The 27,992-nt window shown below is 37.6% G+C and overlaps 4 protein-coding genes across 8 annotated transcripts in view; 3 read left to right on the top strand and 1 right to left on the bottom strand.

Moving 5' to 3' along the window:
- Positions 1-27,992, bottom strand: part of Flo2 (flotillin-2) — a 75,241-nt gene that overhangs the window by 45,945 nt on the left and 1,304 nt on the right. The gene's annotated exons all lie outside the window — the stretch shown is intronic.
- On the top strand, positions 744-8,165 carry LOC139775199 (glucose dehydrogenase [FAD, quinone]-like). 2 transcript variants are annotated; one of them, XM_071711016.1, is made up of 3 exons: positions 744-1,103; positions 3,484-3,699; positions 5,024-8,165. In XM_071711016.1, the coding sequence occupies exon 3, from the start codon at positions 5,259-5,261 to the stop codon at positions 7,134-7,136; it is 1,878 nt and encodes a 625-aa protein (XP_071567117.1). In that variant the 5' UTR covers positions 744-1,103; positions 3,484-3,699; positions 5,024-5,258; the 3' UTR covers positions 7,137-8,165. The 2 variants fall into 2 exon arrangements, with proteins under 2 accessions (XP_071567117.1, XP_071567118.1); XM_071711017.1 differs by lacking the exon at positions 3,484-3,699.
- Positions 16,167-20,165, top strand: LOC139775195 (glucose dehydrogenase [FAD, quinone]). 2 transcript variants are annotated; one of them, XM_071711009.1, is made up of 3 exons: positions 16,167-18,010; positions 18,163-18,317; positions 19,496-20,165. In XM_071711009.1, exons 1-2 carry the CDS (start codon positions 16,190-16,192, stop codon positions 18,313-18,315), a joined length of 1,974 nt encoding a protein of 657 aa, XP_071567110.1. In that variant the 5' UTR covers positions 16,167-16,189; the 3' UTR covers positions 18,316-18,317; positions 19,496-20,165. The 2 variants fall into 2 exon arrangements, with proteins under 2 accessions (XP_071567110.1, XP_071567109.1); XM_071711008.1 differs by lacking the exon at positions 19,496-20,165 and having other exon boundaries at positions 18,163-18,427.
- LOC139775202 (glucose dehydrogenase [FAD, quinone]-like) lies at positions 19,494-27,531 on the top strand. 2 transcript variants are annotated; one of them, XM_071711019.1, is made up of 4 exons: positions 19,494-19,549; positions 20,558-22,081; positions 23,296-23,833; positions 25,021-27,531. In XM_071711019.1, the coding sequence occupies exons 3-4, from the start codon at positions 23,317-23,319 to the stop codon at positions 26,310-26,312; spliced, it is 1,809 nt and encodes a 602-aa protein (XP_071567120.1). In that variant the 5' UTR covers positions 19,494-19,549; positions 20,558-22,081; positions 23,296-23,316; the 3' UTR covers positions 26,313-27,531. The 2 variants fall into 2 exon arrangements, with proteins under 2 accessions (XP_071567120.1, XP_071567121.1); XM_071711020.1 differs by having other exon boundaries at positions 20,558-22,656.

Raw genomic sequence — 27,992 nt, 5'->3', positions numbered from 1 at the left:
TAATTGGCATATTACGTGTGGCCGCAATAACGTGGCATTTGAATTATCATGCAAACGATAAGTGATGTTAGCGATAACGATATAAGTGATTATAGTTTTAATCGATTCGTTGAAAATGGAAATTTTGCGTTGCAAAGTTTTCCATTATAGCTTTATGTACAGGGTACATTTATTATGTTACAGAGCTCCTCACACGAATAAACCCATGGATTTCTTCGTGTGAGGAGCTCTGAAGCAAGAGTTTATTCGTTGCCAGTCGACTCAAGAGAGCAGTTGGAAGACCGAATCGTGGCTGCAGTTCACCAAATTTCACCAGAATAGTGTCGGACTGCAACACGAGCTGTCAGTGCTAGATGCAATGCTTGCATTACTGCAAGAGGCCATTTTTAACAATATATTTTCATTAAAGAAGTACATGTATAAAAATAAGTAATAAATAAAAAAAATTGTTTTTTTTTGCGATTTTCTCCAAAACGAAGCAAAAACGAGCAAATCTCTAAAAGACTTTTTTTTTCTTAGTTTATCGATCCCCTATACGCTCTCGAAGTTTTGACATTTAATTTGGGGACACCCTGTATAAATAACATAACACGTACGTATCGAAGGAATGCACACCGCGCTTCGTGCGGTTTATCTCGGTAGGGTAGGATAGGCTATCGCTTTTTCAATATAGAAGCAAACCCCCGGTCATTCTCCTCGTTGATCCTCGTTGAGACTGTATCATTTTTTCGCGGATGTACAAGAAGCAGCAACGTTCGTGCAAGTGCCATTCGGTTGCTACACTGTTGCTGGCTAGGGTGGGTATAGATAGGTAGCCAGGTAGGTAGGTAGGTAGGTAGGGAAGCAGGCAGGTAGGCAGATAGGTGGGTGCATGTACGTAATCACAGGAAGAGAATACTTTCACTGCCAGAGCATTCGGGAAAGACAAGAAGAAGACTAGGCATAAATGGGAACGACAAGGACGGTGAGAGTGAAATGGATGGAGGTATATCGGTGCAGTACTGTACCGCTCCTTCCGACTATCATTACCGACTCCATAGCGGACACTCGACCATCGTCGTCGCGTCACCCGGGGAGCTTCCAATACCCAGAGAATTCTTCTGGTAATGGAATTTTGGCAATAACAGAACTTTTATCGCGAACGGTTCTCGTGATACAATCGACACGCTCGGAGTCGTTCTACGAGTTGTACAATCTTTCTTACGTGTGGAAAATACTTGAAATAATTATCTCTCTCGACGATGTGTATTTACTTGACGGGCAGTGACAAAGTGTAATCTTGATCGAATCGTGGGAGAATATCATTGACACGTCAAGGAAATAACAGTGAAAAGTACAATTTTTGCGCTAAAGATAGTGTTGTTGTATATGTAACGTGTATAACGCTTCTGTTTAGGGATCATTATTACGCAAAGACTGTTGTAAAAACTTGCTCTACACAATAATAAATTCAAAAAAGTTGATTATACGAGAATGCGATAGAGAATGGAAAATTTCAAACGATATTAATTATTTATGACGCACAACGCGCCCTTGATAAATTCCCGGTAAACTACAGCATCAGCAAATGCTCGGAAAAATCATTAACCGGTTTCGATCGACCTCAGATTGGAAAAAAAAAGAAACCGTACTGTTCCGCGATAAAAAAAACTTCCGATGATATGATTTCTTGTCCGTGGTAGAAAACTTGTGACCGAGATGAAAAAACTTTTTCGTTGCGTCGCAAACATGGAGAGATCAATGCCAACTTGAAACGATGTATAACTAAAGGTATAACGTATAACTTGAATTAATAACTGAATATAAAAAATAGTGCGTCTATCTAGTGCGTCTATGCATTGGTATTTGCATGAATTCGTTGATCGGTAAAACCCGGCGTGATCTTTAAACGTTTCTACGCGATGTGCGGTAGTATGAGTATCGGTATCGTAATAGCACTAATAACCAATACCGTTGTTGGTTATCTCGACTTACTTGGAACTGATTTCTTGAAATAATATACAATTATCATATTGTACATTGACATTAAAACATTAATTCTTCCGCAGCGTTAGAGACTCGCGTTGAAAAATGACATTTCAATTCATCAAGTAATTACGACAAAAAAGTAGATGCTAACTGGCACAAATTCAATATAGACGTATACGTTGATTATATTTGTTTTTAAACAAATTTTTCTCAAACACGACGTAAGTAATAAAACAAGATTATTCTATGCTTTTTACTCGCATTTTTTTATATTTTTTAAAATAAAGATTTACATTCTCAACACGAACACTGTAATTTATTAATTACATCTCGTATGTTTCACGTTTATTATTGGCGATGTATCCTCTTATTTTTTTTTGTTCGTAATCAACTTTTTCGCCTCTTGCATTTTTCATGATAAAAAGAAATTTATGTAACATTCACGTGTCGGAAGTAATTATCCCGCAAACGCGCGAGAAATGATTAAACCGCGATTGATCGACAATAAGACCATAAAAAGTATTTGTTCCACAGTTTCATCACAAGTATTTGAGTTATCTACAAATTATCTACTGAAGATTATCGCGTAATTTACAAATTTGTGCTCCTTCAATATAACGTCGTTATTGGCTGATATTGGAAAATTTTCACCGAATAGTGACTTGACTTTATGCTTTTCAATTTTCGACGTCTTGAAAACTACTGCACCATAACATTTTTTATAAAACGCGCGTTTATTATTTCCACTTGAAATTAATTATTTGACGTGAACTGACGTGATATAAAATGTAACGCACTAATACTTGAAACTAAAATACTCACCATATGATGAAACTTTACGTTGAGAAATTGAAACTTACCTGAAAAAAAAAAACAAAGAGAAAGATATATTATATATATTTTATATATATATATGCATACACATACATGTAATACATACAAATATGTGTGCAAAAATGGTATATGCCAGCATCGATAACGTTATTATTTGCACGAATGCATAATTGCGCCGTTGCCTTTTTAATTAAACCAACAAATTATTTCAAATATAGTTCGATATCGCAATGTACGGTAAATGTATCTGCTATTTGAGATTATTTACAATATTATCAGTTGGAATTTTAACAATTCTGTATTTCCGTAACGATGTCCAAGATCTAACGAGCGATTTCAGGAAAAGTAAAGGCAGCTTCCGCGTCGCTTTCCGTGCGTAATACATGAAATCTGCCGAGCGTGTTCTCCTCTTTCTCGTACTTTTCACAATTTTATTTTTTCTTATTATTCGGATCGACTCAATAATATCATAAAATCGCTTTAATGCATTTTACACGTTGGAAAACGGCAGTTCTCAAAATTTACAATCGTACAATCGAGAGCATTTATGCCGCCTGCGGTAAGTTTGCATTCGCAAAAAGGTTTCGCGCGCAATATACATTACCGATTCTTCCGCTCTTTCACAAAATAAAGTAGATAAACTGTATAAGCGAAAAAATACTCATTTCTCAAATATTACAGAGACATTGAATTGCTGAGTGCGCACGCACCGAATAGCATTAATGCTCCCGTGTAGTACTCCACAAAGCACTATTTATTCTCATCATTGTGCGCCAATAAGGAAGTCTTTGGGAGAGGAGATTTTTGAGAAAATTATAATACACGAAACTAGAAAATAGAAATTGCTCGCCGGAAGTTGTGAAAGTTACGAAATTGGAATTATCTTAGCGATTACAGGTACGTGGTGCGTATATACGCTATATTTCATGTAATCTTTGTATATAAATGGTATACATTAAAAATGTCTCTCTCTCTCTCTCTCTTAAAGCTCGTAGTCTCTTCTCCAATTTTCAAAATATTACTTGCGTCTTTGCGTTTCTACATATTTGGAGAAATTTATTTGAGATTGGCATCTTAAATAGAAATTCCTGTCGTTTGGTTCTTGCCGACAAATGTTGATAGACCACAGACGTATTTGCGATTTCACGTTTCGCTTCTCGCAAGAATCCTCTCGCACTGCTAAGATATAAGAGTTAATAGACCTGACATCTATGTAATTAACGTTAAATCGGAGACGTTTTTGTGAACAAAAAAAGCGCGTGTTTTTTTAAACCGATATTATTTAATAAACACATGTGAAGCTAAATAAGAACAATAAAAAAGGTTTGTGTATGTGTGTGTGCGTGCGCGCGCGTGAGAGAGAGAGAGAGAGAGAGAGAGAGAGAGAGAGAGAGAGAGAGAGAGAGAGAGAGAGAGAGAGAGAGAGAGAGAGAGAGGGAGGGAGGCAAAGAGGGGGAGAGCGCATAACGTAACTCCACGAGTCGTTTCGTAAAAAGAAACGAGTCAGAGGTTTACGTCGGTGAAACACTTTCTCCTTTCCCGTTATGAGATCACCATCTCGTTCTTCCGGCGGATCAGGACATAACCCGCAGGTATAACGAGGCACTTTGTGCGCCGTTTACTCATTTAATTTACACGTAGATTGAAGCTTGTGTTGTGTGGCTATTGAAGTGGTACTTATTAAATTAAACGCTACTGCGTTTTGATAGGGTACGATCGTCTTTAATTCGTTGAGACTTGGTCATTTCCTTGTTTCACGTCGCGCGATATCCGCGCTCTTCCTTCCGCGATCAGAAACATATTGCTATTTCTACAATGTGTCGCTACGAGCGAAGTTAATTATATTATTCAACGAATTTCGATCAAATTTTTTGCACAAATAATAACGGTTGACGATTCTAGACCTTTCTGACCTGTGCAATTTAAAAAATAATTAAACAAATAATTAAAACGAATTTGTTCTCATCTTTACAATATACGAAAAAATCAAGGTTGGAATCAAATTTTGAGAAAAGCATTAACGTGCGTTGCCTGAGATAATATTTACTATTATATTCAGTGCTAGCTTTCTCATTCAATTTCTACTTGATAACTTGACAATCTATCTCTTTTATTATTAACGTCGTCGGCATCATCATCATCATTGTTACAATTATTGTTGTTGTTGTTGTTGTTGTTGTTGTTGTTGTTATTATCATTATTATTATTTTTATTATTACAGGACGAGGCAGTATGGAAGCGATCTATCGAAATCAATGGAAGCGTCATGAAAGGTATAAACGGCGACGTGTCCTTCAATGTTCGTGAGACTGAAAAGATTATAAAGGCACATAGAGCCCCTCCATTACAATAAGCATCCCATTACGACAAGCAATAGAGAGCTCAATGAGACAGGGAGAAAGATTAAACTAAAAATACTAGAAATTCTCTGAGAGTGGAATTATAAAATCGCCGGAATGGTTTTCAGCGCGATAGTGGTAACGTCGGCCTTGAAGGGCGCTATCGGCTTGATGGGTACAGGTTTATGGCTCGTACCATTGTTAATCGCGGGTCTCTCTTACTATCGTTACGATCAGTTGGACCCCGAGAGTCGACTCGTCGACAAATATCCTCTCTACTCCGATTATGATTTCATCGTGATCGGGGGTGGATCGGCTGGAGCGGTAATTACCAGTCGACTCTCGGAGATACCAGACTGGAACGTTTTGTTGTTAGAGGCCGGACCAGACGAGAACGAGATTACAGACGTGCCGTCTTTGGCCGCGTACCTACAGTTGACCAAGTTAGATTGGAAGTACAAGATCGAGGCTACAGGTAAGGCTTGCTTGGCTATGAAGGGCGGCCGATGCAATTGGCCTCGTGGTAAGGTTTTGGGGGGAAGCAGCGTTCTTAACTACATGTTGTACGTGCGCGGTAATAAACACGACTACGATCATTGGGAGTCGCTGGGTAATCCCGGCTGGGGATACGATCAAGTTCTCTACTACTTCAAAAAGTCGGAAGACAATAGGAATCCATACTTGCGGAGGAGTCCTTATCACGCGACCGGCGGTTATCTAACGGTTCAGGAGTCGCCGTGGAAGACGCCCTTGGTGGTCGCTTTTGTACAAGCCGGCGTTGAAATGGGATACGAGAACAGGGACATAAATGGCGAAAGACAGACGGGTTTTATGATATCGCAAGGAACTATTCGCAGGGGAAGCAGATGCTCCACCGCGAAGGCTTTCCTGCGGCCTGTACGATTACGTAAGAACATTCATACAGCTATGAACAGCCACGTGACGAGAATCGTGATCGATCCATTGACTATGCGAGCGACTGGCGTCGAGTTTGTCAGGAACGGTCGCAGACAGATAGTGAAAGCGCGCAAGGAAGTGATATTATCAGCGGGTGCCATCAACAGCCCTCAGATTTTGATGCTCTCGGGGATCGGACCGAAGGAGCATCTACGACACGTTGGTATTCCCGTTATCAAAGATCTTCAAGTCGGCGACAATCTTCAGGATCATATAGGCATGGGCGGTCTGACTTTCTTGATCGATAAACCGGTCGCCATAGTTCAGGATCGTTTTCAGGCGGTCCCGATGATGATGCACTACGTAGTTAACGGCAGAGGCCCCATGACGACTTTGGGTGGCGTTGAAGGTTATGCCTTCGTAAATACCAAGTATGCCAATCACTCTATCGATTATCCGGATGTGCAATTCCACATGGCGCCAGCCTCAATTAATTCCGACGCAGGGGCGCAAGTTCGGAAAGTTTTAGGACTGACGGATGAAGTGTACAACACCGTCTACAGGCCGATTAGCAATCGAGACGCCTGGACCATCATGCCTCTTCTACTGAGGCCCAAGTCTCGCGGTACTATACGCTTGAGAAGCTCCAATCCTTTTCACAATCCTATCATCAACGCGAATTACTTTTCCGATCCCATGGACATTGCTATTCTGGTGGAAGGTGCAAAACTTGCGATCAAAGTAAGCGAGGCGAAGGTCTTTAAACAATTTGGCTCGAGAGTTCATCGCGTCAAGCTGCCGGGATGCAGACACCTCAAATTCGGTACCGACGCCTACTGGGAATGTCACATTCGACACATCTCTATGACAATCTACCACCCCGTAGGCACCGCCAAGATGGGACCGTCTAGCGATCCCACCGCTGTAGTGGATCCGAGATTGCGCGTTTATGGTGTCGCGGGTCTTCGAGTTATCGACGCGTCCGTCATGCCAACGATATGCAGCGGCAACACAAACGCTCCTATCATTATGATCGGCGAGAAAGGTGCTGATCTCATTAAGCAAGATTGGTCGGCTACCAGCATCGTCGGCAGCTAATCGCGAAAGTATAATTGATTGCGAGCGCAAAAGGGGCTGAGAAAAAAGCAATTTAAATTATAATACCGATTCGACTTGTTTGCATGAGATTTGTTTCGCGAAAAGCGTATCGCGCAGAAGCGATTATTATTTCTAAACGAAAAAGAGAAAGAGAGAAAGTTCAAAGACGTTCCGAAATTTTAAGCTGTAATATTATTTACGTGCGATATGTTACGATTGACGTGTCTAACCCTGATCCGACTAACCGATATATCGACCAATAATATGTTTGCTCTTCTAATTTTGCACATGTCTGTCGATAAATAATTCATAATTATTCCATGCGCACATTATTATATGTAATGCGCAATAAAAGCTAGCTACGGTATGTAAGCAGCATATGAAGAGCTAGTCTCGATTATCTAAAATTGTATAATTAGAACTACACGGGAAACCTACTTGATAAGTTGGATATTAATAGGCAGAAATGCACAATGATCCGATGATGTATTACATATTCCTGTAGAGTCCGTTTAATAACAGCAGATGTGATTATCGTGTAAAAGCGTAATTTTAGAAAAAATTGAAGCAAGGATGATTAAAGAAAGATGGATATAATCGGCGAGAAAAATGGGACTTGAAATTAATAATAAAACTAGGCCAGTTCAGAGTAAACAGTCACAAGGTTAAACATAAAAACGATTAAATGTGTCGTGTACATTTCTCAGGTGCAACATTATTAAAGTTTCTCAATTTTCTTCAATGTGCCATATGACGATTCTAGCGTTTTCTAGCATTGATCAAGTCAACTTGTAAGTTTCATTACCTAAACGCATGTATTAGTGTATACTTGCATAATATTACGCGAGAAATCAACTAATGATTCTTCGTCGTGATTCTTTGAGTGAGATTACAATTTGCTACTTGTTACTTTGTTGCCTATTATATAGTCACACGTTAAATTAATCTAAAGATTAAGTGAGCAACTATAAGAATTGTTAAGAATTGCGTTGTAAAGTGTACGTTTGTAAAATAAATGAAGTTCTTCTATTCTTCTGTTATAACGTTTCTTTTTTTGATTCCTCGAACGTTGCAATCATGTATAAATTATAAATCATAAAGCTATATATAAACAGATATATTGACGCAGTGATTGTGTAATGTAACTTGGTGGATAACTTGCCGATAGAATTAAATTTTTTCAACGGAAAACGTGATTGTTATTCTAATGCTATTTCTCGCAATTTACGCAATTTCAATTGACGTAACTGTGTTACCTAAAAAGGCATTTCTGAAAATGTTTTCCTTTACAGTTCTTGTGTAACTGTTGCGAGTATGTATGCGAGGTTGATGTAAAAAGTTCTTTTCGTACGCATATATAATCGTATGGACATTTTAACGCGCATTCATTATTTTCGAAATAATTTACGACACAGATGCATGACGTACGTTTAAAAAATCGAAAATTCGTTCGTATAATCAAACGCGAAATAATGGTTAGCACAAAACACAAGTTGACATTTACTTTTCTTCTTCTTTTTTCGTTACTCGCGTATACCTTTCGCGGTTCTTGAGCTTGCAATCAAACCCGCGCGCGGGTCGAAACGATATTGATTAATGAAATTACGAGAAATAGGTCTAAGGTACGTTCATAAGCGTATCGCCGTAAATCAAGCAGAAGATTTTAACGCTTGCTCAAATTTTCAGAGAAGATTAAAACGGAGATTTCATAATTAATGTCTATCAATAGTGGTAGCTGAAATTGGAAAATTTTATAGAAAACGAACAACATTTAAGAGTCGGTGTATAAGGCTCTGATATAGAGTAACCACGAGTATAAAGGAGGTGCAGGACTATAATTGAGAACCAAGTCTCTCGCTTTATTTGTTTAAATTTATGAATTTGTTTCTACGATTCACACGCTTCGTAGTATACAAGACCTATTTTATACCCAGTTGCTGAGGATGGTCCAAAACTAGGGCCGAAACGTTCTAAATAAATAACATTGATAAAATTGAAGATTAATCTGCGCACTGCTTTACCTCTTTTACTTGTTGGACATGTAAATATTTTTAGTTTACATACACAATACGTAAAATAGTTTTATCAATTCTTTTACAAATTTAAGTTTAATATACATACATGTTGTACATATTTAACGAGAGTTTGATTCGATACTATTCAATATACGAGTATAGAAAATAAACTTTATCCGACAGTGATTAAAACATAAATATTATTTTATTGCTCGACTAACTGGCACAAAGTAGAAAGTATGCACTACGTTTCGGCTCAAGGTTCGAGCCCTTCTCAAGTGCGGTCTATTCGTCTAACTGACTCGTCATATCAACGGACATGCCTGTGATCACGAAAATGTTCCAGCATAGTCATAAATAGCAGGTGTCTAATATGTCGAAATTCGATTTGCATGTTAAAGTTCTCCGTTGTGACATGTTGTGCGTATGTAAGTAACTAGGAGACATATCGATATACGAGCTTCGCTGATATGTAATTTTTTATGGAATGGTGAGTACGTTGGTCGAAACTATTTCATCAAACAAGATATAATGAAGTAAAATAAATTATCGCAATGCTCATCACGTATATCAACGTAACAATAGTGAGTATTACGATAATCTGACGAGACGGCCTAATACGTGCTCTAAATTTTGAGTAAGGAATACTTGTGTGATGCATGGCGAATAATTACACCGATCATCCATCTGATGTACCAAGTTTTCCGAATGTCGAGATATCCAGATGTACGTGTTGCTGATATTGTTATAAGAAAAAAATAAAAATAAAAAAAATTATGTCTTTCTAAAAGCTTTCTTGGGCTTCAATATTGCTCACAGTACTTGATAGCTGCAGGTTTACTCGAAAGGAAACAAAATTTCACACACGCTCGCTGTTTGTTAATATCAGTCTACTTTATTTCACAAGAAGATGGCCGAGTAAATTGTAGAAAATTATAAAAAAGGTTTTTGAATAATGACACGATGTTCTCAGCACAACGCCACGTGGCACATTGTTTCACAATACTACAGACTCGCGATATTTAGGGGCGCATTCCTGAATTAACTAGAGTTTGCACGGAAGATTTGAATTCCAAAAACAATTGGGTAGCCCCTCGTATAAGAGCGCGAGTTGATGTTTGAGAATAAACATTCTCTCTAAATCTGAATCAGTGAAAAGTGGCATATTTTAGACTGACTATTCACTGATTCAGATTTAGAGAGTTAACATTGACATACATTCTAATTCCAGTTGCGATATTACACGAGCATGGAAAGACTTAATGTGTCTCTCTACGTGTACTTTATGAGAAAAAAACATGGAAATATTCGCGAGTGAATAAATAATCAATTTTCATGTTGGCCTCAGATGTATTACAATAATATTTCTAGATAAAAGTATAAATTCAATTGATTAATATTGATTACGGATCGCGCGTAAAACTTGAGCTCAGTTCACTCAGAGTCGATCGAGAAGAAGCGGTATTGTGGAACTTGGCATTAGTTCAATCCAAAGGAATTGTTTCAAGGGCACGTGAATCAAGGAAAAGGGAAAAAAACGAAACGTATCGCACATACAGTTACGATAAATTTAGTTGTGTGTTGATTTGAATTTAGCCTTGTTTTCGCTTGAAATTGAATTAATAGTTGTTTATTAACGAGCCAATTATACAGAATTATTTTTGACTGCGTGCATATATGCGCGCAGTAGCTACAGTAAGGTGCATTAATTCGATGGGTCATAGTAGCCTTATTGGCTGCTAGGTCTTTAATAATCAATACGTGCGCGGTTCATTGCAATATTAAAATGCAAATATGTCATTAGACTCGTGAAAATGACAACAAATTAATAAACAGCTATACGAGTCAAGCGCGGTACGTGTGGTGCGCAAGTAGAGAAATTAATAGTTACAAAAGTAACGGATTACAATGTATATAATATTCCAATTTATAAACTGCGCGCCGATTATTTGTCGGACTTGAAACACAGCTATCGCTGGAACATTAATACCCTTCCCTCCCCGGAATTAAATCAACTCGATTTAATTATTTTAAAAAACTAAAGAATTTATTGCGAAAAATATTACCTCAGCCAGGATTCGAACCTGGAACCTTCAACCTCCCTCATTCCGTGAAGGGCGTCGTACCAATTCGACTACCGAGGCATGTGGTAATATTTATCGCAATAACCGGTTAATAATAGTTAAAAACGCATGTTTCAGCCTGCGTAAATTCAATTATATCATTAGACTCGTGAAAATGTCAACAAATTAATAAACAGCTATACGAGTCAAGCGCGGTACGTGTGGTGCGCAAGTAAAGAAATTAATAGTTACAGAAGTAACGAATTACAATGTATATAATATTCCAACTTATAAACTGCGCGCCGATTATTTGTCGGACTAAACGTTCCGGACTAATGTTCCAACGATAGCTGTGTGTTTCAAGTCCGACAAATAATCGGCGCGCAGTTTATGTAAATTATATACATTGTAATTCGTTACTTCTGTAACTATTAATTTCTTTACTTGCGCACCACGTACCGCGCTTGACTCGTATAGCTGTTTATTAATTTGTTGACATTTTCACGAGTCTAATGACATATTTGAATTTACGCAGGCTGAAACATGCGTTTTTAACTATTAGGTATTAACCGGTTATTGCGCGAAAAATATTACCACATGCCTCGGTAGTCGAATTGGTACGACGCCTTTCACGGAATGAGGGAGGTTCCAGGTTCGAATCCTGGCTGAGGTAATATTTTTTGCAATAAATTCTTTACAGTTTTTTAAAATAATTAAATCGCGTTGATTTAATTCCGGGGAGGGAAGGGTATTAATGTTCCAACGATAGCTATGTTTCAGGTTCGACAAATAAAATCGGCGCGCAGTTTATGAAGTTGGAATATATGTATATTTAATATATTATATACATATTATATACATTGTAATTCGTTACTTCTGTAACTATTAATTTCTTTACTTGCGGACCACGTACCGCGCTTGATTCGTATAGTTGTTTATTAATTTGTTAATATTAAAATGTATAACGAGAAGAATAAGAAGTTACTAGTTCTCTATTTTTATTTCACTATGCATTCTTTTGCGCAGATAAGTCAAGCTACTATGACCCAGCAAATTAATGCAGCTTACTGTACATTTGACCGTACTATATTGCTGCGTTGTGAAATTGCTTCTTTATTCATTTATTCCATTTGGCGATAAGGTTACTTGGAAACGTTGCGACAAAAAAAATGTTGTTTGAAATTAAACATGTTTTTTCGCTTTCAGAGATAATGAGAAAGAAATCAACTTTGAATTTCGAAGAAAACAATAAAAAATGATGAAAAAGATTATTAGAAAACAACCCCGACAACTTGCGGAAAATTATTGATATTATTATATACAATTGCGCGCGCGCAATTTGATATAGTTCAGATTAAATTAGAAAAAGAATCTATTCGATTACTAAAAAAAAAAAAAATGCTATCTTTTCTGAAAACCTTCAACGTACCTAAACCATCATTTTCTCTAAATTTCGATTATGACATTTGTCCGGTAAGATGGTTTCCTATGTGTTGCAAAAACTTTGGAAATTATACTTTTCTCTCAAAATAACAATTTCACTTGAGTAATTCACTACAGTTCTTGGAAGCCGAAACACGGAATGAGCACGACAAGTCGAATTCGAGATTTTTTGGAGGAAAAATAACAGTTATTTACAATCACTAAACCTACGTCTTTTACATTCTATTAGATTTGCCGCAACTATTTATGTACATTTTTTTGTCTTTGATTCTCCCTGGAGAATTAATATATATCGGTGTTTTTAATATTTTCTGCATACTTTTAGTTGGGACGGTGTCTCCAGACCAGAGCTCGGCAAAAAGAAATCGGCACTTTTTGGCCGATTTTCAGCTGGCTCCGCCTAGCGCCTTCCCCTTACCTCGCCGTCTCGCGCGCAGCCCACGAGTCGCTCGAGGCTCAGGAGCGTAAACATGTGTTTACAATAGCTTTCCATGTCACCTGTGAGGTACTATTGTTGATGCGTTTTTTTTAAGTGGTATCCCCTGTAGGCCTAATCCACTGACGACTGAAATGACTCGAATTGAAGCAAAATTAAAGGAATTAAGAAAATTTAGGTCGCCTTTCGGGATCTTTTGCAGGCGAGAGCGAGATCATCTATTTTCATATTAGATGTTGCGAGCCGCATAAGACGCGGTAAAGATTCGTCACTTAAAGAAGAAGGCTTTACATTTTTACTAAATTTCATTTTTGAAAATAAAGTCTCACATAAATATTTGGACCCAAACATGGAATAAATCCAAAGGCTGAAATGACCAAGTTTTGGCCGAAATTATAAATAATGATTTGTTTAAAATTTTGAAAAAATCAGCACCGGTTTCTTTAATTGTTTTAAGAGATATATCGCTATGCAAATCGCATAGTTGATGCTGCGAATCCGAAATGGTTGTTGTTCGATTGGCGCTCTAAGGGGATTCTCAAAAAGAATTAATTCGGTTAGAAGGTTTTCAAAACAACTAAAACTCGTATTGAATTCTTCTATGAGACAATCTACGAAACGAATGTATTGCTTGAAATTACAGTTATTGCCGTGTTCTTGGAGAAGAATCCGGCAAGAAGGAAAAAAGTGAAAAATATTATCATTCAAGTGAGATTTGATCAACTGTAATTTTCTTCGGAAAGAATCGACATGACCAACTAATTGGGAAATGATCTGATTTAGTCTTTGCAGCTTTAAATTGAGAAGCCAAAGTTGATTAGTCATGTCAGTAATGAAGGCAAGTTCACAGAGAAATGTGACATGTTGCAAAACGGCTATATATTCCTGAAATTTTGGATTGTTAATTTCTTACAAGAAAAGGAGGATTTCTTTTCTTATGGCAAAAAATATTTCCAAACATTTTGCAGCACTAAGCCAACGTACTGGACAATAAAGTAAAACATCTGTGTGAACAGAATTATGGTCCTGGAGAAATAATTGAAATTTTCGCTGACTAAGGAACTTCTGTCCACCTTTAATTATATTAATTATTTTTGTCACAGTCTCCATAGCTGTTGACAGTTTTGCAACTTTGTCGTTTAGTGCTTCCTGATGAATTATACAATGTATAACGGGGATATTAAAATTTCGCCGCTTTAATTGACCGGCGAATCCTATTTTTGAACCGGTTATAGCTCTCGCGCCATCAGTAGTAATCGAAGAACATTTATTAAGATGTCAAATCTTTTAAGCGATTCTTCAACTGCTAAACAAATATCAAGACCCGTTGTTGTGCTATGTAAAGGGACGAAATCTAAAAGCTCCTCGACACACGAGAAATCGTCTTGCACGATTCGAATAAAAATACTCAGTCGACTCGTGTGTCGAATATCGGTGCTCTCGTCAAGATATAAAGCAAAATATGTACATGACGTCAGAAGATTCTTTAATTTTTCTCTTACAAAATTACTGATATCAGTAATTCTTGAAGATATTGTTTTTGCACTGAGAGGTATGCTCATTGCTTCGTCAAGAGTCAAGGAATTGCCGAAGGCTTTTACCGCTTCGATGATACAGTTCTTCACAGAGGTACCTTGGGTAAATGACTTTGAATTTTGTGCTATGAGCAAAGAAATAGCACAAGAGGCTAGTAGGGATTTTTGAGAAGAAGAACTAGAAGAAGGTATTGCACCTTCTTGATAAACTGATTTCAGTCCTTCGATAATATCCAATTTTTCTGAATTTGAATAATTGGAATATTCAACCGAATGACGTGCTCTGAAATGCCTCTCTATTACATATTTTTTTATTACCGAAGGTTTGAAACCGCAAAGTAAACAAACCGTTTGATCGGAAATACAACTGAAGAAATAATTAACTTCCCAAGATTTATCAAATTGTTGAGCATATTTAATATTCAAATCGATGTTACCGCTCTCGCCTATAAAAGATCTCAAAAGTTGACCTAAATTTTCTTCATTTTTTGTTTATTTCTTTAATTCTGCTTCAATTAGTTAAAGAGTCACTTCAGTCATCAATGGATTAAGACTACAGAGGATACCACTTCAAAAAAAAAAAAAAAAAAAAACGCGTCAACAATAGTATTTCACGGGTGACGTGGAAAGCTATTGTAAACACATGTTTACGCTCCTGAGCCTCGAGCGACTCGTGGGCTGCGCGCGGGACGGCGAGGTAAGGGGAAGGCGCTAGGCGGAGGCAGCTGAAAATCGGCCGAAAAGTTCATCTTTTCCCGTGCTCTGCTCCAGAACGCTTATCCTTAAAACGAAACGCTCGTGGTCAAGGAATGGATTATCGAGGTAAATTATTATTTGAATTCGCGTCTTCGCGTCTAATGCAAATCTAGCAATCTATCAAAAGACACGGTAGTGTTTCGCGCCAAGTACGCGCGGAGCGAGACCGACCGTGACTCATTTACGCGACGCGACGAGTTGCGAGTACTCGAGATGTTGAGATCTCAATAACGAGTGAACGGATCAAGTTCTAAGTAGGCTTGATCGATAGCTTGGGGTCGATTTATATATCAAGTGTTTTTATTTTTTCCTTACGTGCCCTATGAGCACAGATATTACGACAATTCTAGCACAAATTTACGGCAATTCTCGTATCGAATCTGTTCGCAAGATAGATATGACCTATTTATCTATCTTTATTATCGCATCAAGTAATAACGCAACGTTTAATGTCATTATCAAAATTGAATTGTTACGATAAATGAGAGGAAGCATTAAAAAACATTAATTAAAGATCGAAATTGCATCAAAAATGCAAAAGCAAGCTCAGATGTGTCATTTTCCTTCTTGCAGTCAAATTCTTGGAATTGGCAGCGCCTTTTTTAATCTCTCATCATGGCGTTGCGTCCTTCACATCGCACGGATAATTCTTTTCGTTGTTCGTTGTGTCTGTTTGCGCAATAGATGATTACGCATACAGTGACACACTTGTGTAAAACATAGACCTCAATGTAGGTATATATGCTAGACGAATGCATCCAGATGCTGCTCTTTATTATCGCGCCCCACTCGCGAGACACATTCAATGGCCAATTGCCACTTGAATATGCCGGACAAGGTATCGAGACTCCTTTACCTTCTCAGTGCTGTCGCTGTAATCGTTCCGTTACAGTCGGGCGGACAACCGACGCCGAAACGGTACCGCAGTATTTATGGCGACGACGTGAGCGGACATGCGTTGACGAATATATTTGGGCTGGGTGTCGGGGCCCTAAACTTTTTACAGCAGGGCCAACGTTACATGAACCAAGAGATACCGGACACGGTACCGCAGTTCGGAGCCATGTACGATTTCGTGGTAATTGGCGCCGGGACGGCCGGCGCCACGATAGCCGCGAGATTAAGCGAGATTCGTCAGGTCGAGGTGTTGCTGATCGAAGCTGGATCTACCGAGAATTTGCTCATGGACATCCCGATTCTCGTTCACATGTTGCAGCTAAGCAACGATATCAATTGGAAGTACCGGACCAAATCGTCGAAAAGATACTGCCTCGGCATGGCCGACAACAGGTGCAACTGGCCTAGAGGGAAAGTGATGGGTGGCAGCAGCGTGCTAAACTACATGATCGCAACCAGAGGCGGCGCCGAGGATTACGACCGATGGGCTGAGATGGGGAACGAGGGCTGGGCTTACGAAAACGTTCTCGAATACTTTAGAAAGCTAGAGACAATCGATATCCCAGAGCTGCAGTCGGACGCTATCTACCATGGAACCAAGGGACCGTTGCATATCTCTTATCCGTTATTCCACACGCTATTGGCAGAGGCCTTCCTAGAAGCTGGTAAGGAGCTCGGATACCCGCTGTTGGATTATAACGGGAGGAATATGATAGGATTCTCGTATGTGCAGAGCACGCTCATGAATGGCACCCGTATGAGCAGCAACAGAGCCTACCTACACCCCGCGAAAGATCGCCGAAATCTTCATGTGACACGCGAGAGCACGGTGAGAAAAGTGCTGATTGATCGTCGCACGAATCGGGCGATCGGCGTTGAGTTTGTCAAACATGATCGAATTATCCGCGTGTTTGCCAACAAAGAGGTGATTTTGTGTGCGGGCTCCATCGGATCGCCTCAATTACTGATGCTATCTGGCATCGGACCGGCCAAGCATCTTAGCGAGCTCGGCATAAACGTCGTCCGGGACTCGCCGGTTGGCGAAAATCTGATGGATCACGTAGCTTTTGGCGGATTAACATGGACAGTGAACGATCCGGTAGGTTTGCGACTATTCGACATCATTAATCCCACTTCTCCGTATATAAAGGACTTTCTGATGGAGCGATCGGGACCACTCACGGTTCCAGGTGCGTGCGAAGCCCTCGCTTTCATCGACACCAAACATCCTGAGAAACGTGACGGTTTACCGGACATCGAACTGTTATTTATCGGTGGTGGATTTAAAGGAGATATTATTTTTCCGACTATAATGGGTTTCAACGATCGAATGCGTCAGATATGGCACAAGTACGACAGTAATCACGGCTGGAGCATACTACCGATGCTGTTGAAGCCAAAGAGTCGTGGTCGGATAAGACTAGTGGCCAATGACATTAACGTTAAGCCCGAAATCGTGCCGAATTATTTCGACGATCCGGAAGATGTCGAGACGATGATTGCCGGCATTAAAGCTGCAATGAGCGTCGGTCGGACGAAAGAGATGCAGAAGTTTAGTTCACGATTGTCGAACGATACTCTTCCCGGATGCGAAAACTACGAGTATGATTCTTATGCTTATTGGGAGTGCGCGGTAAGGACGGCGTCTATTACCATCTATCACTATTCTGGTACTTGTAAGATGGGACCGAGAGGCGACCCGACCGCTGTCGTCGATCCTAGATTAAAGGTATTTATTTATTGTGAAAGATGTGTACTCTATAGAGTGCTCATTTACAAATCTGCAACGAATATTCCTGCGTGATGTAAGCGCACACGTTCACGCACACGTAAACATCGATTTACTTACATATATAATTTACAAATTTATGTAAAACGCAGGTGATTGGCATTCAAGGACTACGAGTAGCAGATGGTTCCATCATGCCCGAGATTATATCGGCCCACACCAACGTACCTATTTATATGATTGCCGAGAAACTAGCCGATATGATAAAGGAAGAATGGGGATACTCGGACAAGTCACGAATGTGACGGTACTGTATTAAAAAAGAGCATTCGATCGATATAAAACTTGATTGAAAACATAACGGTTGTCGCAGTGTATAACAAAAGTAAAAGTTTAAATAAATGATCGGCAAATTGATATTACGGAAATACTTTTATAACCAGTATCCAATCATCGTTATAACAATTAATATTTATTTAGGCAGACTTGATTTAGATTTCATGATACTTTTTAGAGTACTTAATCTAGCATACTTGACGTTAGTTTAGAACTAAGAATACTAAGTTTGATTTTCTGTATATTCTGTTCCCGAGATATTCCAAATTGTTACAAACGTTTGCCTTCATAATTTATTTATTTTGTAGTTTGATACGATCTTCATCTTCTCTCTTAATTTCTGCTTATAAAAATACTTGTGAGTGAGATTTATGTCAAGATCTTGCCAAAGGGCATTATTATGTATACAAATAGATGTTACGACTGTTGCTTTTCACATACGGTTGTACATACATAAATATTCAATATCGCTTCCGACTAATTGTATAACGTAAGAATGCGTTAAAAAATATCTTTATATCTAATTATTCGTTCACTATAATGACTACACAGAAAAAAAGAATGTTCTTAATTTGAAAATATCTTTAGTTTCAACGTGGAAATCTTGAAATGAGATTATACTGCGATTGAACTTGCTTGAAAAAAAACTTGCTTGATTGAAGTCATTATATATAATTCAACCAAGAAAAAAATGTTGAAATAAAAAGTTGAAATTCTCATAAAAAGATATAGATTGTTTCGTATACAATAAGCAAGATCACTATAATCTTCTTATAAGAATTTCAACATTTTTTTCTTGATTGAACTATATAATGACTTCATTCAACCAAGTTTTCTTTGTTTAACGCAATATAATCTCATTTCAAGATTTCCACGTTAAAACTAAAGATGATTTCAAATCAAGAATATTCTTTTTTTTCGTGTATTTAATAAATCTTTATCCAAAGAATATCACGCGTTTCCAGAAAATCTCTAATTTCTATTAAAATGTATTTCTTGCATATATTGCGTACTCTGCACATTTATACATCTTTATTTATTATAGATTTTTAATCAAGATCTTTTTTTCTTTCGTTACGATATTAATAGATTATCTTTCTGTAATGGAAATTGTATCGATTGTCTGATTTCGACGTTGATTATTTCTAGCGTTGAGACACCGCTAATCTACCGAGTATTAGTTTGAGCAAGACGAAAGATGAGGTAGATGAAATTTATAAATATTTTGACACACACATACATAATTCAGAACAAATACTCTCATGCGTTGTTAATTCACTTCAAGACTATTAAAATTTCTATTTTGGCTATATTCAACTTGTTGAATTTATATCGTTGGAAATTATTAGTTGAAAGAATACGAATATTTTTGTAATTTGCTGTACATTTAATAAATACTGGCCACAAGCCGTTGCCTAGATAAATGGTATATATCCCTGACCCAACCGGTTTTCACGGTTGAAATTCTGGGCAAAATCGAGAGTCGTTATGTGAATGAATATTTTATAACAAGATTTTGCAATTACGCTTGAATTGCAAAAAGTTCAAAGTTAACAGCGATATATACGATTTATTCTATTGAAACTTGCACACACACACACACACACACACACACACACACACACGCGCGCGCGCGCGCACCCACACATATTAATATTGTCCCATATGACAAAACCTATTTGAATATGCAAAACAAGGACAATTGTTAACGTTTGATGTACCCATGTCCATTTTCTATCATTTATTCCATTAGTAAGAAAACTTTTCAAACTTGTATATGTTTTCGAATTCGTCGTACAATTAAATTGGAATTGAAGTACGTCAGCGAAATCTTTGAATGTTAAAAAAATGCAAAATAATCGCTTTCCATTCTGTTACATTTGTGCCATACGCGTACACATACACATGTATGTATATATATATATATTGTATCTATACATACGTACGTATGTATATACAGAGTGTTGAAAAAAAGGTGGTACCATAGGAGTATGTAGTACTCGTGAAAACAAACCGAAAAGTCTTACAATTAGTATTATTCCAAAAACCATTTATTTCAGAGTTATAAAGCATTTTTTTACAACAAATGTTCCATGTGCTCTCCGTTCATTTCAACACAATTCAGCACTTTCTCATTGAAGATTAAACACATGAAAAAATTCCAGGTTTATTTCTTATTTGTTGACAAGAGTTTTCAATTTTCTGTTTTAGTTTATCGCAAGTGTCGAAAGATGTGGCATACACCTGGTGCTCTTCAAATGTCCCCATAAATAAAAGTCTAACGGATTTAAATCCGGTGAGAGAGGTGGCCATATGTAACTGGACCACCGTATCTACTTTTTCTTGAAAACAATTGCTTACATAAATATTGTTTGACAATCATGAGAAAATGCGCAAGGGCACCATCGTGCATAAATCACATTTGTTGTCTACGTAGAAGAGGAATATCTTTTAAAAGTTGGACCATGTTTGTTATTCGTCAACCTTGGAAGCTCGTGAAAGACGCGTATACGAACGTCGCATGTAAATACGTTACACGATGCATACTCGTGAAACAAACAGACAATACATTGAATGCTTTATAACACGGAAATAAATGATTTTTAAAGTAATACATATATATATATATATATATATACACATATATAAAATTAAAACTATTAAGAATCTTGATGCATAATAATCTTGTGACAAGATTCTTAATAGTTTCAATTTGGGTATATATATATATATATATATATATATATATATATAAGATAAATTAATAATTTATCTTAACTAAGCAGTGTACAGCTCTTTCAAATAGGTATATATTTTCAAACAGACAAGTTAGTAGCTAAAAATAAAAATATATGACCGGTACTAATAATATTCCCAAATTTGATGTCATCTTAATCACAATATTGACAGTAATCGCGGTAAATCCTTAAATGTAAATTTTTATCGTGTTTCATAGTTTGACAAAATAAATACTGATATATATAACCTTACTAATCTGCATTCTTACAAACTTACTGTCAGACTTATAATCTGTTATCGAGTTACAGTAGCAGAAATATGTATGTAACGGCTAATAAGAGAGTGACAGACGGCCAATTTTCGAGCAACCAAATATAAGGATGTTAAAAAATAACATAAATTATTTAAATTATAATAAATTATTTATTAATTAAAAATGGATCTTTATCAGAAATAAATGTTGTCGGAATTTAAATTTAGATAGTTACTAGAACAGACATAGACAATTCATAATCGTAAACGAAAAATATAAATGCAAATTGTCACATATTATAATCGGCTGCAAATTGACTGGTATATGGACAATATTGCTTTCTCCAATCTCCATTTATTTGTAAGCTTCTGATATTCGTTCCTTAATTATTGCATAACGATTGGGTTGCCGAATCAGCAATAAATTACACATCACTAAAAGCATGTAAGAGTATCAACGTTAAAACGTAACAATTCGAGAGGAGGGGTTCTTGGTCCAAATACATTACTCGAGTCCGGTAAGTATTACGTGAACGAGACGAGAAAGTACATTTCTCTGGTGGATCTTGAAACGGAGAGTGGTCGGTCGTGTGCCGCCGCGCCGTTCCAAAGTAGCAGAGAAATTGTTTTCCGTAGGAGCCAATATTCCGATACGATCGGCACAGCGTGCGAGAATAAGGACGACGAAGGATCGACACACGAAAAACGACCGTCCCGCGGTGATTCGTTACTATCACGTAAACGGTATGTATTACCGAATTATTTAAGAGAAATTTGTCAAGTTTACGATCGAAATTCCAGTGAATAGCGGAAAGAACTATACGCGCGTGAAAAGAAAAAAAAAGAGTTAACGGGGCTCCTGTATATACACTTAAGAAGGCATATACACCTAGCAGGATCCAAAAAATAGATTTTTGGATTTTTATATGTTGATAAAGTTTAATATTTCAAGAATGTCTAGTGCAAATTTCAGGTAGAAATTCTGAGAAATGACAAAGTTATAGCCCCGATAGTACATTGGTGCGCTGTCGCAGCGCAGCACCGCGCGCCGCTCAGAACCATGGCCCCACCGCCCCTTCGGTTTTTTGTTTGGATCTATATACTGTGTTTTTTGGTATTGTATTGCCTCACTGTAGCCTCTGTTTAGTTCGCATATTTTAAACATAACGGCTATCCAAGAAGAAATTCAGCGTGCTTCGTCAGTATCTTGCTGTCCGTGTAGCTGTATCGAAACGCGTTTTTCTCGAAACGATATTTTTCAAAGTGGTACCAGAAAAATCTCGAAAACCACCGAACCGATTTGCTTACACTTTTTTGTGGTTATTCTACATATATAATTATCTCTCGCGTATCATAGGTTTTTTTTTACGACTTATAGTTTTTTTGGGGGGAAGGGGCGAAAAACAAACAAATTTTTTTGTCTTGAAAATCGCTACGTTAAATTCAAACGCCCGCCATTTTGTCAAAAATCGATATTTTTAAAATCGGCTATGATACGCGAAAGATATTGTTACATATATTTTAATATTCTATTTTATTTTAATTTCTGTTGAATTTTGGTGAAGGTACACCTGGTACAGTTTTGTGTAATTTTTTTCAGGCTGTCTCTTCACGACGCCATATCTCTGTCATTTTGCGAAATTTTTCAATAAAAAAATTAACTTTCTCTAAAAAAGATGTATATTTTTAACTACAAAAAACCACAATCCGATAACTCCAATAATTTCTCAGAAAAAATTCCAGAAAATGACCATTTTTTTGGCCTCTTAGGTGTATATGCCCTCTTAATGAAGCATTGTTACAAGTTATAGAATTTCGTCACAACGAAAAGTGATCGGTATACATCGTAAAGATATGATAGTGTAATTTTTTATTCCTAGAGGGGAGGGGGTACATTGTGAAAGAATAATTTTTTCTCCTGTCGCGGCGTGTGTGTGTTAATGCGTTTAAAATTATAGTTTTACAGAACCTTGTACAATATGAGGATTCTGTGGCCATTCATCATTATCATAGTGACCGACAACGCTCATAGTCTCCTAAACATCGTCAAGAATTATGTTCACTCACCTGAGAAAGAGTACGGATTTACAAGCGACACCAGGTATGACTTTATCGTCGTAGGAGCTGGATCGGCTGGGTCTGTGTTAGCCAATCGTCTATCGGAGAATAAGAGATGGAGAATTTTATTACTGGAAGCGGGATACGCGCCAAACTTATTGAATCAGATTCCGATACTCGTCGGCTTATTTCAATTAACTAATTACAATTGGGGTTACAACGTGGAGCCTCAGAAGAATGCCTGCCTGGGAATGATAAATCGTCAGTGCGCTTGGCCGCGAGGTAGAGCCTTGGGTGGTACAAGTATCTTGAACTATATGATCCATACACGTGGCAACAGATTTGACTACGACAAATGGGCCAGTTTGGGCAACGTGGGCTGGTCCTATGCGGACGTTCTGCCATATTTTAAGAAAAGTGAAAGATTTAACGTACCAGGTATTTATACGACATTTCTCTCCTCCCTTTGCTCTTTTCACTTAATTTCTTCAGATTATTCAATGGATTTTATCAAAATTTCTTACACGTACGTATATGAGACACTCTATAAACAAATAAATTCTCCATTTTTTTCTCATTCGGCGATTGAGTTATAAAAGACGGAACTTTGCTTCACGCGAAAGCACATGTTACGTAGATGATTCGAAACATTGCAAATTTCTTTTTTTAATTAAAAAGAAAATCAAGTGTTAATTTTATGGCAAAATCTTAATTCGAGATAAAGTTTTGATTAAAATTTCCAATTGATGTAAACAATATATAGGATGTCCCATTTTTAACTCCCTCCCTCAAAATTTTTTGTTTTCAATTTTAGAAAAAATGTTTCAGATAAAAAAAGTTAGTACGGTCTGAAGTGGGACAAATATAATGATAAAATCAATTTCTGAAAAAATCGATTTTTTAAGATAACACGAAGGTCTCTTTTAAATGGAATATATATATATATATATATATTATATGGCTTTTTTTACACAATATAATTCTGCTAGTTATATTATATTCTGCATGTAAAAGTATCAAAAATAGATTTATCAAAAAAATCAATAGTTTACGAGATATTTTATACTAAATTCTGACATATTTTGACATGAGATATAAAATATCTCGTGAATTAGCTATTAATTTTTTGACAACCGTAGCTTAATACTTTTATGCAAAAAGGTATGTAATTGCATAATTTTTTTGAAAAGTAATTTTGCGTTTTCTTTACATCATCAATTGACTCATTTCATTATTCTGTTGATAAAAGTAATCGCTTAAAATTGGACACTCTGTATACAATGAACTTTACAAAAGCAAATTCAACTGTTTTATTCTATTGCCAGTTTAGGACAATAAAATTACGTTTCTTTGCTTCTCTCGCATTCTTAAGATTTTCTGATATACATTCAAATGATATACATTCCTCTTTTTTTATTCAAACTGTTTTATTCAAGCTTAAATTTCAGATTGATTTATTCGAAAACAAAATAATCCGAAAGCTAAAAGAGAGATTGCAGAATATCTCTGTACAATGCGGGTTGCAAAGGACCAGTCTGTCCTGTTAAACTGGATTAATTTTACAAATACCATAGCAAGCCACGACTCCCGATGCCATTGACGAAACGTATTATTCCTATGTTCAGGCATCAAGAACTCGTCGTATCACGATGAAAACGGTTACTTGTGCGTGGAACATGTGCCATATCATACAAAGCTGGCGACTGCGTATCTAAATGCCGGACAAGAGTTGGGGTATAAGATCGTGGACTACAATGGTCAAGATCAGATAGGTTTCTCGTACATCCAGGTAAACATGGCTCATGGAAAGCGTTGCGACGCGGCCAAGGCCTATCTCGAGCCAATCGATCGACCGAACTTGGAGATTATCACCGGTGCTAGAGTGACCAAAGTACTAATCGACGCGGACAAGCGCGCTTACGGCGTCGAGTACGTCAAGAACAACGTATGGAAGAAGGTGACCTGCTCGAAGGAAATTTTATTATCAGCCGGTACGATCGACTCGGCGAAATTGTTAATGCTGTCGGGAATTGGACCGAGGGAGCATCTTGAAGAACTGAACATCCCAGTGATTCAGAACTCCAAGGTCGGTTACAGCATGTACGAGCATGTCGGTTTCCTGGGATTGACTTTTATGGTGAATCAGAGCGTGTCGCTGCTGCAGAACAAGATCCTTAATCCAAGCCTGCTCCTGGAGTACCTTCTGCATAAAGACGGCCTGCTCACAGTTCCAGGAGGTGCCGAGGCGATTGCTTTCATGAAAACTAAATACGCTCCTGACGAGAGACCGGACGTTGAGCTTCTCTTCGTGTCTGGTTCTCTACATTCGGACAACGGTCAGGTTTTGAAGAAGGCTCTGAGAATTTCAGAGGATCTGTACGACGCCGTCTATAAACCAATCGAAAATCAGGAGGCCTGGTCGATCTGGCCGATCGTTCAATATCCCAGAAGCGTCGGCCGTCTCACGTTGCGATCGAAGGATCCATTCGAGCCACCCAAAATGGATCCAAACTTTTTCAGCCACCCGGCCGATCTAGAGATCATTCTGGAGGGAGTAAAGCACGCCATTAACATATCCAAAACCAAAGCCTTTCAGGCTTACGCCAGTCGATTGCACGACTATAAGATACCAGGCTGTAGACAGTTTGAGTTTGCTACCGATGATTATTGGCGTTGCGCCATCAAGCACCTGCCGTCTATGATGAATCACGAGATAGGGACCGTCAAAATGGGACCTCGGACGGATACTTATGCAGTTGTCGATCCGCAGCTAAGAGTATACGGGATCGAGGCACTCAGAGTAGTGGACGCTTCAATCATGCCGACGATGCCCACTGGCCATGTGAACGCGGGAATATTTATGATCGGCGAAAAGGCGGCGGACATGATCAAGGAAACCTGGAGGAATGCAATGTAAAAGAAATTTCGCTTTTTACGAAAGGTTCGGGGAATCGGGGTAACAACGGTGGATAAAGGTGGGGATCGAGGTTAAACGCAGCATCGATATTGAAGCAACGTTCTTGACATTAAAACGTGGAATGCGCACATAAATCTTTAGACAATGTAGCTGAAACATGTTTGCGACATACATAGAGATTTAAAAACAAAGAAACGATGTATAAAATAACGAAAAAATCCATGATTTCTGTTGGGCGACCTTACGTCGATCTCTTGGCTTTGTGTGTGTGTGTGTGTGTGTGTGTGTGTGTGCGCGCGCGCGCGCGCGCGCGTGCATATGTAAAGACTTGAAAAATTATGAGGCAACTTGTGACCCTCGAATTCCGCAGATGTATAAGCTTAAAATAGTCGTTATCAACAATACATATATATAACTATCGATTTTTATTTTCGTCGTGGAGAAGGATTATTTCTGATAAAGTTTCAAAAAACATAATTCTTTTGAAAAGAGATCTTTTGTTGCATTTAATATATTTCTTCGAACATATGATCAATTAAATGAATGTCTTCTTCCTATGTCAGTTACCTATGAATATCATTAATCTCAATAATCAAGTAAAATAATGATTGATGCGTCGTAACTATCGTACTCAATGTTAATGCTGATAGACGTAGTATTGCTCAATTATTGCTCAAGAATATTTCTCGAGGACGAGAAAAGCCATATCGATCGTCCTGGGTTAGCGACGCAATTTTTTCATTACAGCGGAAATCGTTCTCGTTGCATTTTGCTTCGCGTGTCGCGTAACGAAGCACTTGAAAATGGATTGACGATGGTAGAAGCGATATTACAACAAGGGAGGGGGGGGGGGATAAACGAAAAATATTCTCCAACAGCGAATAAGTGTTGCCTTTAAAGTGCGTTTAAATTGTGACGTAAAAAAAGAGATGAGTCATAGTTTTTTTATACGTCTATTTGCCCACAAAATTAAAGCACGATGGCACAAGAAACATTCAAGAAAACCATCTGCATTGTTCTTTGAATTACATTCTTGTAATGCGTGATTGTAAATTATAATACTCGACAAGATAATATATGTACTTGTAATCGTAACCTATTAAAAATTACGCGCAGCAAACATGTCTTAATAAAAAAATATCATCAACTTTGTGTGTATGTAAAAAGTAAATAAGTAAATTATATCACATTATATAGAAAAAAATTAAATGTCACTTTATTACGGAGTCCTATTATTTGTACATTTTAGTACCGAAAACGTATCTTACGTAATCTATTTCATCAATTTTGTCAGCAACCCTTTCAACTTGATAATCGATGTCAATCGATATCACGTTGCGCCATTTATTACTCGTGAAACCAATTTATTAAAAACTCATAACTCCAAACAGAATATGTCATTACATCGCGTCACTTTAATGCGCTAATAGTCGACATCCTTTCGTTCTAATCATAATTCGTGACTAGTTTACAAGCTTATAGCAAATATGGCGATTTATTAACGTTAGAATTTTCACCAAACGATATTTCTACATTTGCGAGAGTGTTATCGTTTAATTTATTATTTTATATTACGTTGACATAACTTAATCTGATTTATTATCTACTTTGATGTAACAAGTATTATCACAGTATACGCTGCAAATTTGGCAGACTTGTGTAATATAATTAAAATTGTTA

This window comes from Temnothorax nylanderi, unplaced genomic scaffold (genome assembly GCF_030848795.1).
Source record: "Temnothorax nylanderi isolate EJ_2023f unplaced genomic scaffold, tnyl_v1.0 TNYL_tig0094_pilon, whole genome shotgun sequence".
Taxonomy (NCBI): Eukaryota; Metazoa; Arthropoda; class Insecta; order Hymenoptera; family Formicidae; genus Temnothorax; species Temnothorax nylanderi.
The sequence above is the reverse complement of the archived record's forward strand: the minus strand, read 5'-3'. Positions and strand labels throughout refer to the sequence as shown.